The sequence below is a fragment of the Elephantulus edwardii genome, unplaced genomic scaffold (assembly GCF_000299155.1).
Source record: "Elephantulus edwardii isolate Elephantulus edwardi_28Jun2011 unplaced genomic scaffold, EleEdw1.0 scaffold00007, whole genome shotgun sequence".
NCBI classification, from domain to species: domain Eukaryota; kingdom Metazoa; phylum Chordata; class Mammalia; order Macroscelidea; family Macroscelididae; genus Elephantulus; species Elephantulus edwardii.
Window position 1 is genome coordinate 575585 of NW_006399757.1, and position 14025 is coordinate 589609.

General features: G+C 41.0%; 1 protein-coding gene across 1 annotated transcript in view; it reads right to left on the reverse strand.

Moving 5' to 3' along the window:
* Positions 1-8759, reverse strand: part of PON3 (paraoxonase 3) — a 34087-nt gene extending 25328 nt beyond the window's left edge. The window contains exons 1-2 of the mRNA XM_006880372.1: positions 8611-8759; positions 7167-7237 (exon numbers count right to left, since the gene is read on the reverse strand). Of these exons, the coding sequence (XP_006880434.1) occupies positions 7167-7237; positions 8611-8759 (220 nt within the window). The remainder of the gene's footprint in view (positions 1-7166; positions 7238-8610) is intronic.
* Positions 8760-14025: the final 5266 nt, after the last annotated feature.

Below are 14025 nucleotides of genomic sequence, written 5' to 3' on the forward strand. Positions count from 1 at the left end.
ATCTGCTCTCTTTCTTATGTTTCTATTTTAGTGGATGCCATTTCTGGCTTGAACTGACAAGATGCTTCAAGGAAGAAGGATGGGCAATCTCCTCTCACACTATTTACAACATCAGTAAACTCACTAGAGGGTCATCTCAGAGTTGTGCCCACTCAATGGAACCAAAGAAGAACCTCTGGAATTTCTTCCTTTTCCTTACTCCCCAAATCTACTGGATCACTTGTCAATTACACGCTACAACTGCTATGATTTCGGCAACAGCTTCCTACAATCAGCTTAGCTCCCCTAAAACCATTCTTTACTAAAGGTTTGGTTTGGTTTTGTTTTAATTGCAAAGTTGACCTTGTAACGCCCCTGCTTAGAACCCTCTTGAGGTTCATCAGATATTGCTGAATAAAGCCCAAGCTCCTTGGTCTGGAATTCCACAGGTTCCGTGTGTTGGTCGCAGGCTCTGTTCTTCAGTTCTCACACTCTTCACTTGCATTCCAGCTGTGTGGTAGTCCTTGTGTTAACAGGACATGACCATGTGCAGGTGCCTCACCTGCATGCCTGTGCACGTGGTGTGGTGCTCTCTCCTCATTCACCGTCACACCCACACCTTTTCTGCTCCACTCCCATCTGCACTTGGCTCAGAACCACAGATCTTGGAGATAAGCTTGAGAGCCATGCCCCAAATTCCAGCATCCCTTTTACATATTAATACCATCACCTGAGACTACCTCTACCACGTTTTCCCACTGTTCTTCAACAATCTTTTCACTGGCCACGATTCTACTAGACAACTAGTTACCTGGAGACAAAGACTCAGTTCATTCATTACCACGTCCTTGTTGTAGCGTTTAAACTACATCAATTTTCAACTGAACAATTCCACGTGGCAGAGGAGCACTGCTCCTTATAGTTTCCTCGGCTGTAATCTTTGTGGAAGCAAATCACCAGGTCCCAATTTGCAAGGTCTTCTCATACACTGTATACTTTCATCTAACATAATGTCTACATTTTCACTGTAGCAGTACAAAGACATGCTGGACATAATGACATGATTAGTTATAAAAGCAAAAAGATAAACTGGCTTCACTTCTAGTGTTTTGTCTAGTTTTGAGGTTAAATAACTTCTAAGTGTTAATTTCTCGGTATCTTATACCCTCAGTGGCTCTCTATATTGGCTTCTCATTCAGCACCATTTCCTGTATCTCCTGTGACAACATCTGCCTACTTCAGCAATTCACTTATTAACAGGAAGGGGTCGTTTTTCAAAGGCGTTGTGCCTGTTTTCACTTACCCATTTTATCCAAAATATGAGGAAATTGCTAGTATTTTGCATTCAAAGGTGTGCTGCCTACACGATATTCTCACCCCTCCCTCCACCTGCCAGTGCTACACCTGCACAATGGGGCCCAGTGCGTCTCAACAACAACTGCGCCTGTGGGAGTAGGAGGCCCAGGGGCACTCTCCTGTTACTTCTCCCCACACACTCATTAGCTTGTGCTCAGCTATCATTAACCCTCCACTGTTAAATCTAAAATCAGCCTTATGGATAATTGTTAGTAGATACCAGATCGTATACACCTCACATGTACTGAACACAAGTGTTCCACAGGTGTCCAAGGGTGGGACCTATCAGAAGCAGATCACCAGGCTTGTCTTCCAAGACATACCTAACCTCTTAGTACTCTAAGTACTAACCTAGTACTCTAAGTACTCAGCATCTCTAAGGACTAACCTTTCAGCTACCAGTCAAGCACTCAACCTTTGGTATCATCTATCATCTCTACTTTTTAATCTATTAATCTCAATATGTGGTATAATGTCATTTCTTTGCCTTTTGACCATTACCCTATTTGCTGAAACCTATAAGAACCTGACAAACAATCACCTCAAAGTTACTACCAGTTATCATTATCATCTCACAAATGGTGAGAGGATTCTGACTGCTAAGAAATCAAGTGGAATCAACTTTTGAGTAGAAGCAGAACATGGGGAATGTGGAAGTCACAGAAGGAGGGAAAAGATGTCATAAGGGTAGGATCTAATAATGTCCCTATTTCAAGTGTGGCTTTGGTTACATGTCCTTGGGGACAGACAATGTGACTTCCAAGTGATTTCCTGTTTTGAAACAATCTTTGACCCATACATTCTTGGAACAAAGATAAATTTCACACAGAAGTATCTGGAAGATATTATATCTGGGAGGAAAAATCGTCCAACTTTTCCTTGAATTGGAGAAAGAAAATGTAGTTTCAGACGAAGAAGACACACACACTTCTTAAAACAACAAGCCATATAAAATCAAAAGGTGTGTGTGGGAGGAAGAGCAGCATTTTTCCAAGGATATTTGTCAGAAACCAGAAGGGGATAAGACAAAAAGACTTATAGAAAGGGAGAACACAGGGAAGAAACAGGAAAAGTGATGTTACATTTTGGGAAATGCTCTGGTGGCCTAGTGGAAAGAAGCTGAACTGCAATTCTGAAGGCATGCATTTCGAGGCCACTAGTCACTCCATGGGACAAGGATGGGCAATCTCCTCCCATGTGATTAACTGCCTCTGAAAACCCACTGGAGGGTGAGCTATGGTTCAGTTCTGACTCTATGGTACACGACAACAATGATGCATGTCATGAAATAAATGTATATAAATTGTGGAATGGAAAAGACAGTTTGCTCTGTAACCTTCCACCCAAACCATAATAAAAAAGTTAAATTAGAAAAGGAAGTATTGGGAGGGTGGAGGGACAGCACAGGAGAGGAAGGCCCTCTATGAGGTGGATTGATTCAGTGACTGGGATAATTGGGATGGGAGTGTCAGAGACAGTGCGATTGGCACAGGACAGAGCAGAGTTTAGGGCTGTTGTACATAGGGTCACTATGAGTCGCAAGCGAATAGACGGCACATAACAACAACAACAACATTTCTCCTAACAATAAATTAACTCCATATGTCTCTGTCTTAGAGAAAATACAAACCAAAATTTTCCCCCACCCTTCTTACTGCCTAACATAGCCCTGCAAAAATTATTCTGATGATTTTTCCACCAGCTATTTGGAAGCAGGAGTGGCACCCACTTCCTAAACCACATGCCTTTGGAAACTATGAACTTTGATAAATGACGATAATTGTAGAGGGGCTTCGAGTCTTTTGTTCATAGGGTTGTGATGAGCCGTGCTCAACTCAAAGACAATCAACAACAACAACATTGTAGTCTTAATAGTAATCTTTATTTAAATAATTAGCATGCCTATTCAAGGTTCTGGTCAGCTTTTGTTAATATTTCCAATTTTATTGTTTGGCTTATTTCCATTATTTTTTTTTGTTGTTGTTGTTGTTGTTGTTTGCTGCTTCAATTTGGTTACCTGAAGCTTCTATAATAAAAAAAAGTGTTGTCAGCAGATAAGAAAAGCAGGACTATGAACAGGAAGTGCGAGGGCACAGAAGAGAAAACCACTCAGAGCTCATAATCCAGGCATATCACTCACTAATTCTGGACTGTTGTGTGAATCACTTACTCCATCTTTTCATTCCATGTTTCCAAAACACAGCTAGCACAGCACCTGCCTTACAAACGGATTGTGAAGATTACATAGCTGTTTGTTTAGGGCTCAACAGAGTGCTTCATAGACAATAAACCATTCATAAAGCAGCCGGATAGGCTTATTTGTTCTGTTTCTGGCTGGTATGGAGAGTTTCTAATGTTTTTACTGCAGTGCCATCATATTTGGCATATATTTAAGCATTAATGTAGATCTATATAATATATAAAACAAAGATTCTCACCAATGGGCCAATTGGCAGCATCAGTATGGATGGTGAAGAGATTGAGATAGTTAACAGTTTTAGTTTACTTGGCTCCACAATCAACACTCTTGGTAACAGCAGCCAGGAAATCAAGAGACAAATTGCACTGGGAAAATCAGCTGTGAGGGACCTCTCAAGAGTACTGGAGAGCAACGACATCAGGCTGTAGACTAAGGTGCACTTGTTCCGGGCTATAGTCTTCACAATTATGTGCTATGCATCAGAGAATTGGACAGTAAATAGGGATGATAGAAAGAGAATGTATGCCTTTGAGCTGTGGTGCTAGAGAGGAGTGTTGAATATACCATGGACTGCTAGGAGAACAAACAGGTTTGTCCTGGAGAAGGTGAAGCTGGAATCAAGGATTCTGAATCTTCGTCTGACATACTTTGGGCATGTTGCAAGGAGAGACTGGTCCTTGGAGAGGGACATCATGTTTGGCAGAGTAGATGGATAGCGCAGGAGAGGAAGACCTTCGATGAGATGGATCGATTCTGTGACTGGAGTGGTAGAATGAGTACATTTGAGATGGCTAGGTTGGCACAGAATAGAACAGAGTTTAGAGCTCTTGTACATAGGGTCATTATGAGTTGCAAGTGACTCGATGGCACATAACAACAACAACAACAATATAGAATATATATGAAAAACATTTGCCAGTTTAAATATATAATTGTTTTACATTAATTGCATTCATCATTTTGCATAATTATCAAAACCACCCTAATGTAAATGTTTTTCATCATTCTAAACAGAAACTTAAGCAATCACTCCTCATTTTACCCTTCCCTGGCCCCTAATGACAGCTATTCTGAGGCTTCATCTGACATACTTTGGGCATGTTGCGAGGAGCCAGTACTTGGAGAGGGACGTCATGCTTGGAAGGGTGGAGGGACAGAGAAAGAGAAGAAGACCATCAATGAGATGAATTGACTCAGTGACTGGGGTAAGAGGGTAGTGTGTCAGAGACAGTAAAGTTGGCATAGTAGAGCAGATTTCAGGGTCATTGTACATAGGGTTGTTTTGAGGCACAAGTGACTCAACATCACATAACAACAACAACTACTAAGCTTTTAACTGTATGCACTGTGCTACTACTATAGATACTTCATATAAAGAAGGTCATGCAATATTTTGAGTCCTGTTACACACACTATGTTATTTTCAATGTTCATCCTCATCATAGCGTGTATCAGAGGTTTTATTTTTCTCCTTATGGTTAAATAATATTCCACTATATATTTGTACCATATTTTGTTAATCCATTCATTGATCAGAGGTTTGTTGTCAGCTTTGACTACTGTGAATAATGTTGTCATGAACATGTAGAAATAGCTGCTTGACTTGAGTCTCTCCTTTTCCCTCTCTAGGAGATATATATATCTATCTAGCAGTGGACCACTGGGCCAAATGGCAATAATATGTTAGTGTTTTGAGGAACTACTTGTCTGCTTTTCACTGAAGCTGTACCTACTTTCTATTCCTACAGCAATGCATGGTGGTTTCAATTTCTCTATGTCCTCATCAATATTTGTTATCCACCCTTTAACAAAATAATCATCCTAATGTGTTCCAAGTGTAAGTAGTGTAGGTAGCATGTATAAATATTATTGAAAAAAATAGTAAACAAATGAATATCACATTTTGTTACTTTTTAAATCAAGTTACATCTGACCTTGAACCCCCATCTAAGGGATTGCTGCATCTCTTTGCTAGGGTATACAAAGATCCTAGGTAATTGGTCTTAAAACTGGCCAGAGTATTTTCAGGAAGATCATTTGGTCTTTGATCCACACTAGTCGCTACTGGATTACTCAGTGTCAAGTCCATGTCATGGCTTTATATTAAGCAGTGCTATAATTCACCTCTGAATTGAGTGCAAAGGGTCCAATCATCTTAATTTACCCTGTGTCCATCTTTCTGAACTCTTGTTCATTTCTCAGAAGGTTGTTAGACAGTGAGGCAAGAGTTTCTGCTATTTAAAAATAAACCCACATATCTATCCCTCTTCCATCCAAGTCCCTTGAAGGAGCTCAGGCTTTTGAAAACACGTCAGGAAGAGACTTGTCTCAGAGCTACTTGTGCTTTTCACTTACAGCACAAACCTCCCCTAAGACTACAGAGCACAAAGTTCAGGCTGCTTTTCATTAGAAATTGAGAGGAATAAATTTAAAAGAAAAGAAAAAGAAAACCAAAATCACAAAAAGCACTTATTCTTTCTGTTTCTTCTACAGCAAGAAAAAGAAAAATATGAATTCATATTACAACAAACTATCCTGCCACACACTGATAAGTAAGTCACAGTCCTTGACCCTGGGGAGTTTACAATCTGATGGGGAGAGAAAGAAAGAATACTGATAGCTCTAAAATAAATAAGTGTGGCAGGTGCCATAAATGAATCCTAGTTGTGGAGTGCTTGGAGAGTTCAGCCGGTGAAGAGACGATTTTGCCTCTGATTTCAGCAAGCAAAGACAGAGAAATAAGTAAAGAGAATTTCATGAGCAAAGGTGAGAAATTGAAAGCACACATTCCCAGAACAGGTGAACAGAATAGAGCTCTGAAGATCTCTCTCTCTCTCTCTCTCTCTCCCCGTCCACCCCTCCCTTTCTCTCTGTCTCAGCAATGTCAGAAAGACTTGGAAGCTAAGAACTTAAATAAGAAGTTCTTGCAGTAACTAGTAGATAAGGTTTGTTCTGTGTGACAGAACAGAAAAGAAAAATGCCAACATGTTATACATGGAGAATGAGGAGCAGAGAAAAAAACAAATGGTCTGTGAGTTTTGAAGTGTCTCTTAAGAATGGAGTACTGCCCATGGAGAAGTTCAGATGAAGAGTTGGTGGACTAAGAAATGAGGAAGGTCATTACAGAAACACGATGTAGGTTTTAGACTGCACTGAGTGAGATACAGCTGCCCTTTGCTAACTAAATATGAAGACCTGACGTTTGAGCTGTTAGGTATGTGACTGTTTTTTAGATTTCAGAATCTCAGTAAGCTGTATGGTAAAGGTGAAGTTATATTCTTAGTATTTGCTGGTAAACTTTTAAAGAAGTCAACTTTGAAGCCAGAAATGCCATCAAACAAAGGGAGGAAGGGATAAAGAGAAAGAACAATAACAACAACAACAACAAAAAAGACAGGCAACAGAAAAAAGGGAAAATGAGGTATTGGAGAAGACCAAGAAGCAGTTAATGACAGTCTTCAAATGATGAAGAGAGTTTGGATTGTGTTGCTTGGGTAAAGTGATGGAGGTAGAAGTCCTACTTTTATAGAGTGACAGGTATTCATGCCTTGGCAGATAAATGGTGATGAAAATCTTGGACTGTATCATAGAAAAACTTGTACTGTCTCCTCTAGATACTTTACATACTTACCAACTCCCTCAACATGGTAACAGTTTCCAGGTACTACTGGCTTCACCTCTCGGGACATATTACTTCTTTTACTGTGGACAAGAAAATCCAACACCAGAGATTATCAACACTCAAACATGACCTTTGGTCACCTTCCTATTGATTAACTCTATCAGAGGAATGTAAAGGTGATAATATAATTCCACTCAGTCATTACAAAGATTCACATGTGATTATATAAACATTTTGCTGCCCAGATAAAATATACATTTTAATAGTATGAGTAATAGAATAATATTGTTAATTGAAAAAAAAACAAATTATATTCTTTCATTTGCAAAGGAGCTATTGTAAATCTTCACTTTCTTCCCTTAACACAATGATTTTGCATTTCAAAACCCCCTCCAATTTCCTTCCTCCAAATCAATAAGGTTTTCCATATATTAAAAGATAAAAGTAATATCCTCTAACTTTGCTTTTTTATTTTTTTTATTTTATACTAACTGTGCATGCAAATCAATTAAACTGACCACAATTTAACCAATTGGTTACGTTATGCCTCAACCTCTTGTGAAGCACCGTGAAAACAAGATGTTGCTTTCTTCTACAAAGATTTTTTCCTTTCTACATAAAAGAAAGACTTTACACATAGACTTACGTTAATACCAATTTTTAAAAAAAAATTCTTTTATATATTTTATGAGAGAAGGGTGTATGACTATCACTTAGGGGGACTGGTAGTAAATATGATAATAAATTCTGCAGACTGGACTAGGTACAGTGACAAATTCTAGAGGTGAATTTGGGGGAAACCAATTCTTGTTTAAAGATATACAAACAGCAGGGTGACAACTGAAAACAAGTAGATATTTTAGACCCACTTAAGGTCGCCAGTCATCACCTAGCATTCCATCTTTCTAGCCCTGTACAGACTTTCCCTGAGATAATTATTACAGATCGTCGGCTGTGAAGGTTGGAAACCTAGAAAATGTCAGTTACTACCTGCGGCTTAAGCTCCCTCCCTCACCGTTTGGCTAGCTGTTTAAATCATCGTCGGTCTTATATAACCCAACACTCTTCAGTACAACCAGACTTGGCCTTGGGCAATGTCCAAGTTGGTCATAAACATTCAGCTGATATTTTGATCCCCTCCCAGAACTGTTCTTCCCAGGGAGTTGATTTCTGCGTGAGCAGAGTGCCAAGGGAGCCCTGGGAAAAGGGTCACGACTTTCAGAAAAAAAAGAAAAAAATAGGAACAATTCCACCCTGAATTTTAGAAAGTCAGCCCAGTTTCCACCGAAGAAACTTTTTCAGAGAAGCATCCCAGGGATTGTCAGGGAAGGAAACGTGGGGCTCCCAAAGCCTCTGATTTCTGCGCGCACTTGAAGAGGACACCTGGCTGCCCTTCAACTAACTTGGGAAAGGAGAGAAAAAGCAGAAGACGCCCCCAAAATATCAAACTCACCTAAATGCCAATAATCTCTCCCCAACTAGGGCCAGGCCGATCCCCAATAGGGTCAAAGCCAGCAGCTTCCCCATGGTCTCGGGGCTCCAGGAGGTGGAGAGCCGCTCGGTGCGCTCCGGGAAGGCGCGGCTGCCAGGCGCCCGGCCCATTGGCGCCCGCCCTGCCCCGCCCACAGGAGTCTCCAGGGACAGGTTCACGGTTAGGACCCTGCCTGCCGCCAAGGCAGCGCTGCTCCTGGAGGCGTGTCCTTGCCGCTGCGCCCTGCAGGTCTGAGTTCAAGGTTCAAAGACACCTTTATACATTGGGTTTTCCCCAGCCTTCTCTCAGCCTTTAAGGCTGAATCTGCACAAAAGGGCAGGCAGCTTGGGCGCCAACACCACCTGTGCCTGGAACTAAGACGAATTTACTCAGAGCTGACGTCCAGCGGATTTTCAGAGGCTGTAACGAGAGAGAATGCTCATCTTTCTCCCGTGGAGCAGCTAGTGGATTTCGACAGCTGCCTCTGCATTGATAACGGTACTCCTTACCCACTAGACCGCAAGAGCCCCCAAACCAATTTACCACTAAGCCAGAACTCGCTGCTTTAGATTCAGTTACCACTCATGAAGATCTTCCATCATTTCTCAAGACTGTAAACGTCAACATACACAACAAACTGTGGCTGACTCTGAGAAGAACGGGAATCCCAGAACACTTGATCGTGCTTATGTGAAAACTATACTCGGACGAGGAGGCAGTCTTCAGAACTGAGCAAGGAAACAATGCATGGTTCAAAATTGGGAAGGGTGTTGGCCAGGGATGTGTCCTATCTCCATACTTTTTCACTCTATATGCGGAACAGATTATCCAGGAGGCTGGGCTCTATAAGGATAAGTGTGGTATCAGGATTGGAGGAAGACTCATCAACAATCTGCATTATGCAGATGACACAACCCTGCTTGCTGAAACTGAGGCAGCCTTGAAGTGCTCGCTGCAGAAGGTCAAGGGCTACAACCTTCAATATGGATTGAAGCTCAACGTCAAGAAAACAAAGATTCTCCTATGCAGCGCGCAGGAGCAATGACTTTGTAAATTATTACCTAACTTGGGAGGGACTGGATAGCATTATGCTGAGTGAACTCACTCTGTCCCACAAGGATAAATATTGTATAAAACCATTATTATATAATGAGTATAAGGATGCAAGAGGGGTGGGAGAAGTTGGAAGCAGAGGGATGAGAATATGTAGGGGTAGGGGGATTAATCGTGGGGTTGTACGATTTGTGGAGTGTGGGGTGAGGGAAATTGAAAGAATTTGTTCCTGAAAGCAATGTATTCAAATTTTGTAAATAAACTAGTGGATTTTTTTTTTTTAAACCCATAAACCCCAAAGATTCTCACCACTGGGCTGATGGGTAACATCATTCATGATAGACGGTGAAGAGATTGTCAACAGCTTTAGTTTGCTTGCCTCCATAATCAATACTCTTAGTATCAGCAGCCAGAAAATGAAAAGACGACATGCATTGGGTAAGTCTGCTGTCATAGACCTCTCCAAAGTACTAAAGAGCAAAGATATCAGTCTGAAAACTAAGGTACACCTGTTCCAGGCCATAGTCTTCATAATCACTTGCTATGCATCAGAATTATGAACAATGACTAGGGATGATAGAAGGAGAATTGATGCCTTTGAGCTGTGGTGCTGGAGAAGAGTATTGAATATACCATCGACTGCTAAGAGAACAAACATTTTCATCCAAGAGAGGGTGAAATCAGGCTGCTCCTTGGAGGCAAAGATTCTGAACCTCTGTCTGACATACTTTGGACATGTTGCAAGGCGGGATCAGTCCTTGCAGAGGGATGTCATGCTTGGGAGGGTGGAGGGACAGTGCAGGAGAGGAAGACCCTGGATGAGATGGATTGATTCTGTGACTGGCGTAATGGGGGTAGGTGTGTCAGAGACAAGAAGATAGAGCACAAGATAGAGCAAGGTGTAGGGCTGTTGTACTTAGGGTCACTATGAGTCACAAGCAACTTGATGGCACATAACAACCTTAACATGAGCAGAAGTCCTCAACTTTCTCCCACTTAGTGTCTTGTAAACTCTAACTACCAACCTTGCTGTCATCAGCCCATCATACAACCTTCTTCACTACCAAGGCTCCATGGTGGCTTCCAAGGAGATGTCATTAAAGTGAAGAACTTCCACAAGATCTGCAGCACCAAGCCTTGCCTTCTGGCACCCAGGCTCTTCTTCTAGTGTTAAACATGGTGCATACAAATACATTCTTTTTTTTTTTTTTTTTACTGGATGCAGCACCCATGCTTTTATTCTTGTGTTAAACATGGTGCATACAAATACATTTTTTTTTACTGGATGCACATATCACTGGATGCAGAATCTTTCTCTTTTCCCATTGATGATCCTTTTAAAAATTTTTTTATAAGCTTGAATGGAGAGAAAGACATGAAACAGAATAGGAAAAGGAAAGATGAACAGAACTCTTGGTAGATCAGAGGAAGACCAATAGTCCCTAGGAAGCTGCATTCCAACCAAATGTGTTATCTCTCGATTCAAATGCACTAGTCACACCAGGGGAGAAAGATGGGTGCTGGAGAGGCAACTGTGACCCAGTCCCAACGTTAATGAGACAATGAGTTGAGAATGAAAGTTAGGTTGGAATAAGGGGCTGGGCAGTGGCAGATGATAGGGAATAATTTAGGAGTCTGAACACAGCAAAGAAGCATATCAAGTATGATGTGTTTTTATTACCTAACAGAAAGAAACAGCGGTGTTAAATAATTATTTTTTTAAAAAATTATTTTTTCTTTTTTATTGGTTTGCACACAATAATTCATATACATTGTGTTTCATTCGTGTATATTGTGCTTCATACACTCCTTCATTTGCAGTGTGTTTCATACACTCATTCACAGACATTGTATTATATAGAATTAATTACTATTGATGATAAATCATTCTTGAGAGACAAAAAACCACGTGGCTCTTGTGGTAGTGTTGTTGTTAAGTGCCATCGAGCTGTAGGTGACTTTTTAGTAACCCTATGAACGAGAGATCTTGACACCTGTGTAACTTTCATCCTTTGTCTAGGTTCGTAGGGTTTCCAGAGGTAAGCAATTTCAGAAGTGAATGCCATTTCTGCTTCCAAGCTTGTTTTAATTGGGGAGCTCCACCAAACACTGTCCACCATGGCTAACCATTATCATATGTGACACATCAGTGTCACAGTGTTCAGCATCACAGCAACCACAAGTTCCCTCTATAGAGCAAATGGACAGATCAGTACTATACCACTTAGAAGAATATTTGACCAAATTTCTTTTCCAATTGGAAGCTGAATACAATCAACTCACACCCAATGGCGAGTAATCATTCCACCCTAATCCTCACCAGAACTAGAAAACAAACCTCTATAGAATCCAGCTGCTTCAGAAGATGACTAAATGCTTTTTGAGATGTTGTTGTTCAATGCCGTCCAGTCGAGCACAGCTCACAGCAACCCTATGAACAAAAGGCATGAAACCTTTCTATATCTATCATTGTTTCTCCCATTTCAAAGAGTTTCCAGAGGCATGTGGTTTAGGAAGTGGGGCCACTCCTGCTTCCAAACTTGTCTTAAACTGGGAGCTCCACCAAACACTGTCCACTTTGGGCAGTCATTATGGCAATTGTCCCCCCATGACACAAGGTTCAGCATCACAGCAAACCCAGATTACCTCAATGCAGCAAAAAACTGAGAGAAGAGTGCTGGAAAATTTTTAAGAATGTTCCTCCAAAAAAGCACTAGACCCCTCAGGCCCAACTGATATTTCAATACATGGACCCTATATCTATTTATATAAATAGAAATATAAATAGATATAGGGTCCATGTATTCAAATATCAGTCGGGCCTGAGGGGTATATATATAAGCAAAAGGCCTGAAGCCTTTCTGCAACTATCACCATTTCTCTAGATTCATAGAGTTTACACAGGCATGTGGTTTAGGAAATGGATGCCACTCCTACTTCCAAACTTTAATCAGTCTGGTAGCTCCACCAAACACTTCCCATGATGGGTAGCCATAATGATGTTTGGCAAACCTATGGCACAGTTGTTCCATTATGGCATTTGAGACTCTAATGGCAAACTGTTCAGTGTCACAGCAAACCCAGATTATCTCAGCTCAGCAAATACACCAGAGTGCTGTATTACTTACAACAGCTACATATTTATTTCTTCTAAAAGCCCCCCCAAAATAGTAACAAGGGGTCAAAATATAATCCTTTGGGCCCAACTTTTAAATATAAGGGCCCTCCTGGAGGTTTTGTTGACTCTAAACAAGAGGCTTAAATAAAAACCACCACACAATCCACACAGATCCTCTACCAAAACAAGAGCACCATCGTACAGAGTCCACCACTTTTAATATGGCTAGAACTGTATTATGTAGATAGCACAACCTTGTGTACAGAAAGAAGACTTGAAGTACTTGCTGAAGAAGATTCAAGACTCAAAACCCAAACAATTCATTGCCATTGAGTCAGATGCCACTCATAGTTGACCCTCCAGCAGATTTCAGAGGCTGTAGATGGTCCATCTTTTTCCTGAAATTGTTGCCACTATGTGCTGTCAAGTTGGAACCCATCACAGCTGACTTTCTAGTTTTCAGATACTGTAAATCACCCAGGAGGAGACTGCCCACCTTTCTCCCATGAAGCAGCTGGCCAATTTGAGCAGCAAATGTTTCAGGTGGCAGCAAAACTCCCTTATCACAAAACTGCCAGGGCTCCCAAAGTCTTCAATATGGATTACATCTCAATATATCTGGATATCAAGAAAACAAAAATCCTCACCACTGGACCAATAGGCAATATCCTGATTGATGAAGAAAAGAATGAAGTTGTCAATGATATTTTCCATTACCAGTACCTCTAGTATCAACAACCAAAAAATCAACAGGAAAAATTGCATATGAAAAAGCTGCTGTGAAGGACCTCTTCAAAGTGATAAAGGGCCATGATATTTTCAATAGCGTGCATATAGAAATTGAACAAGACAAGGAAGACCAAGAAGAATCAATGTTTTTAATTGGTGTGTTGGTAGAGTATTTAATATATCACAGACTGTTAAAACACCAATCTGTCTCAGCAGAAGTACAAACAGGGTTTAGAGAGGAGAGGTCAGTCCTTGGAAGAAGACACTATGCTGAGAAAGGTAGAAGGCAATGAAAGAGAGAAAAACCCGCAAGGAGGTGTGCTGTCACAGGCACTGTGACAATGGGCTAGCGTATGGCAAAGATCGTGAGGATGGCGTGAGATAGGGAAGATTCTGCTCTGCTGATTCACAGTTGTCTGAATGGCACCTAAACACGACAACAGTGACCTCTTAACACTTGTTGTTGTTGTTGTTGTTATGTGCCGTCGAGTCGTTTC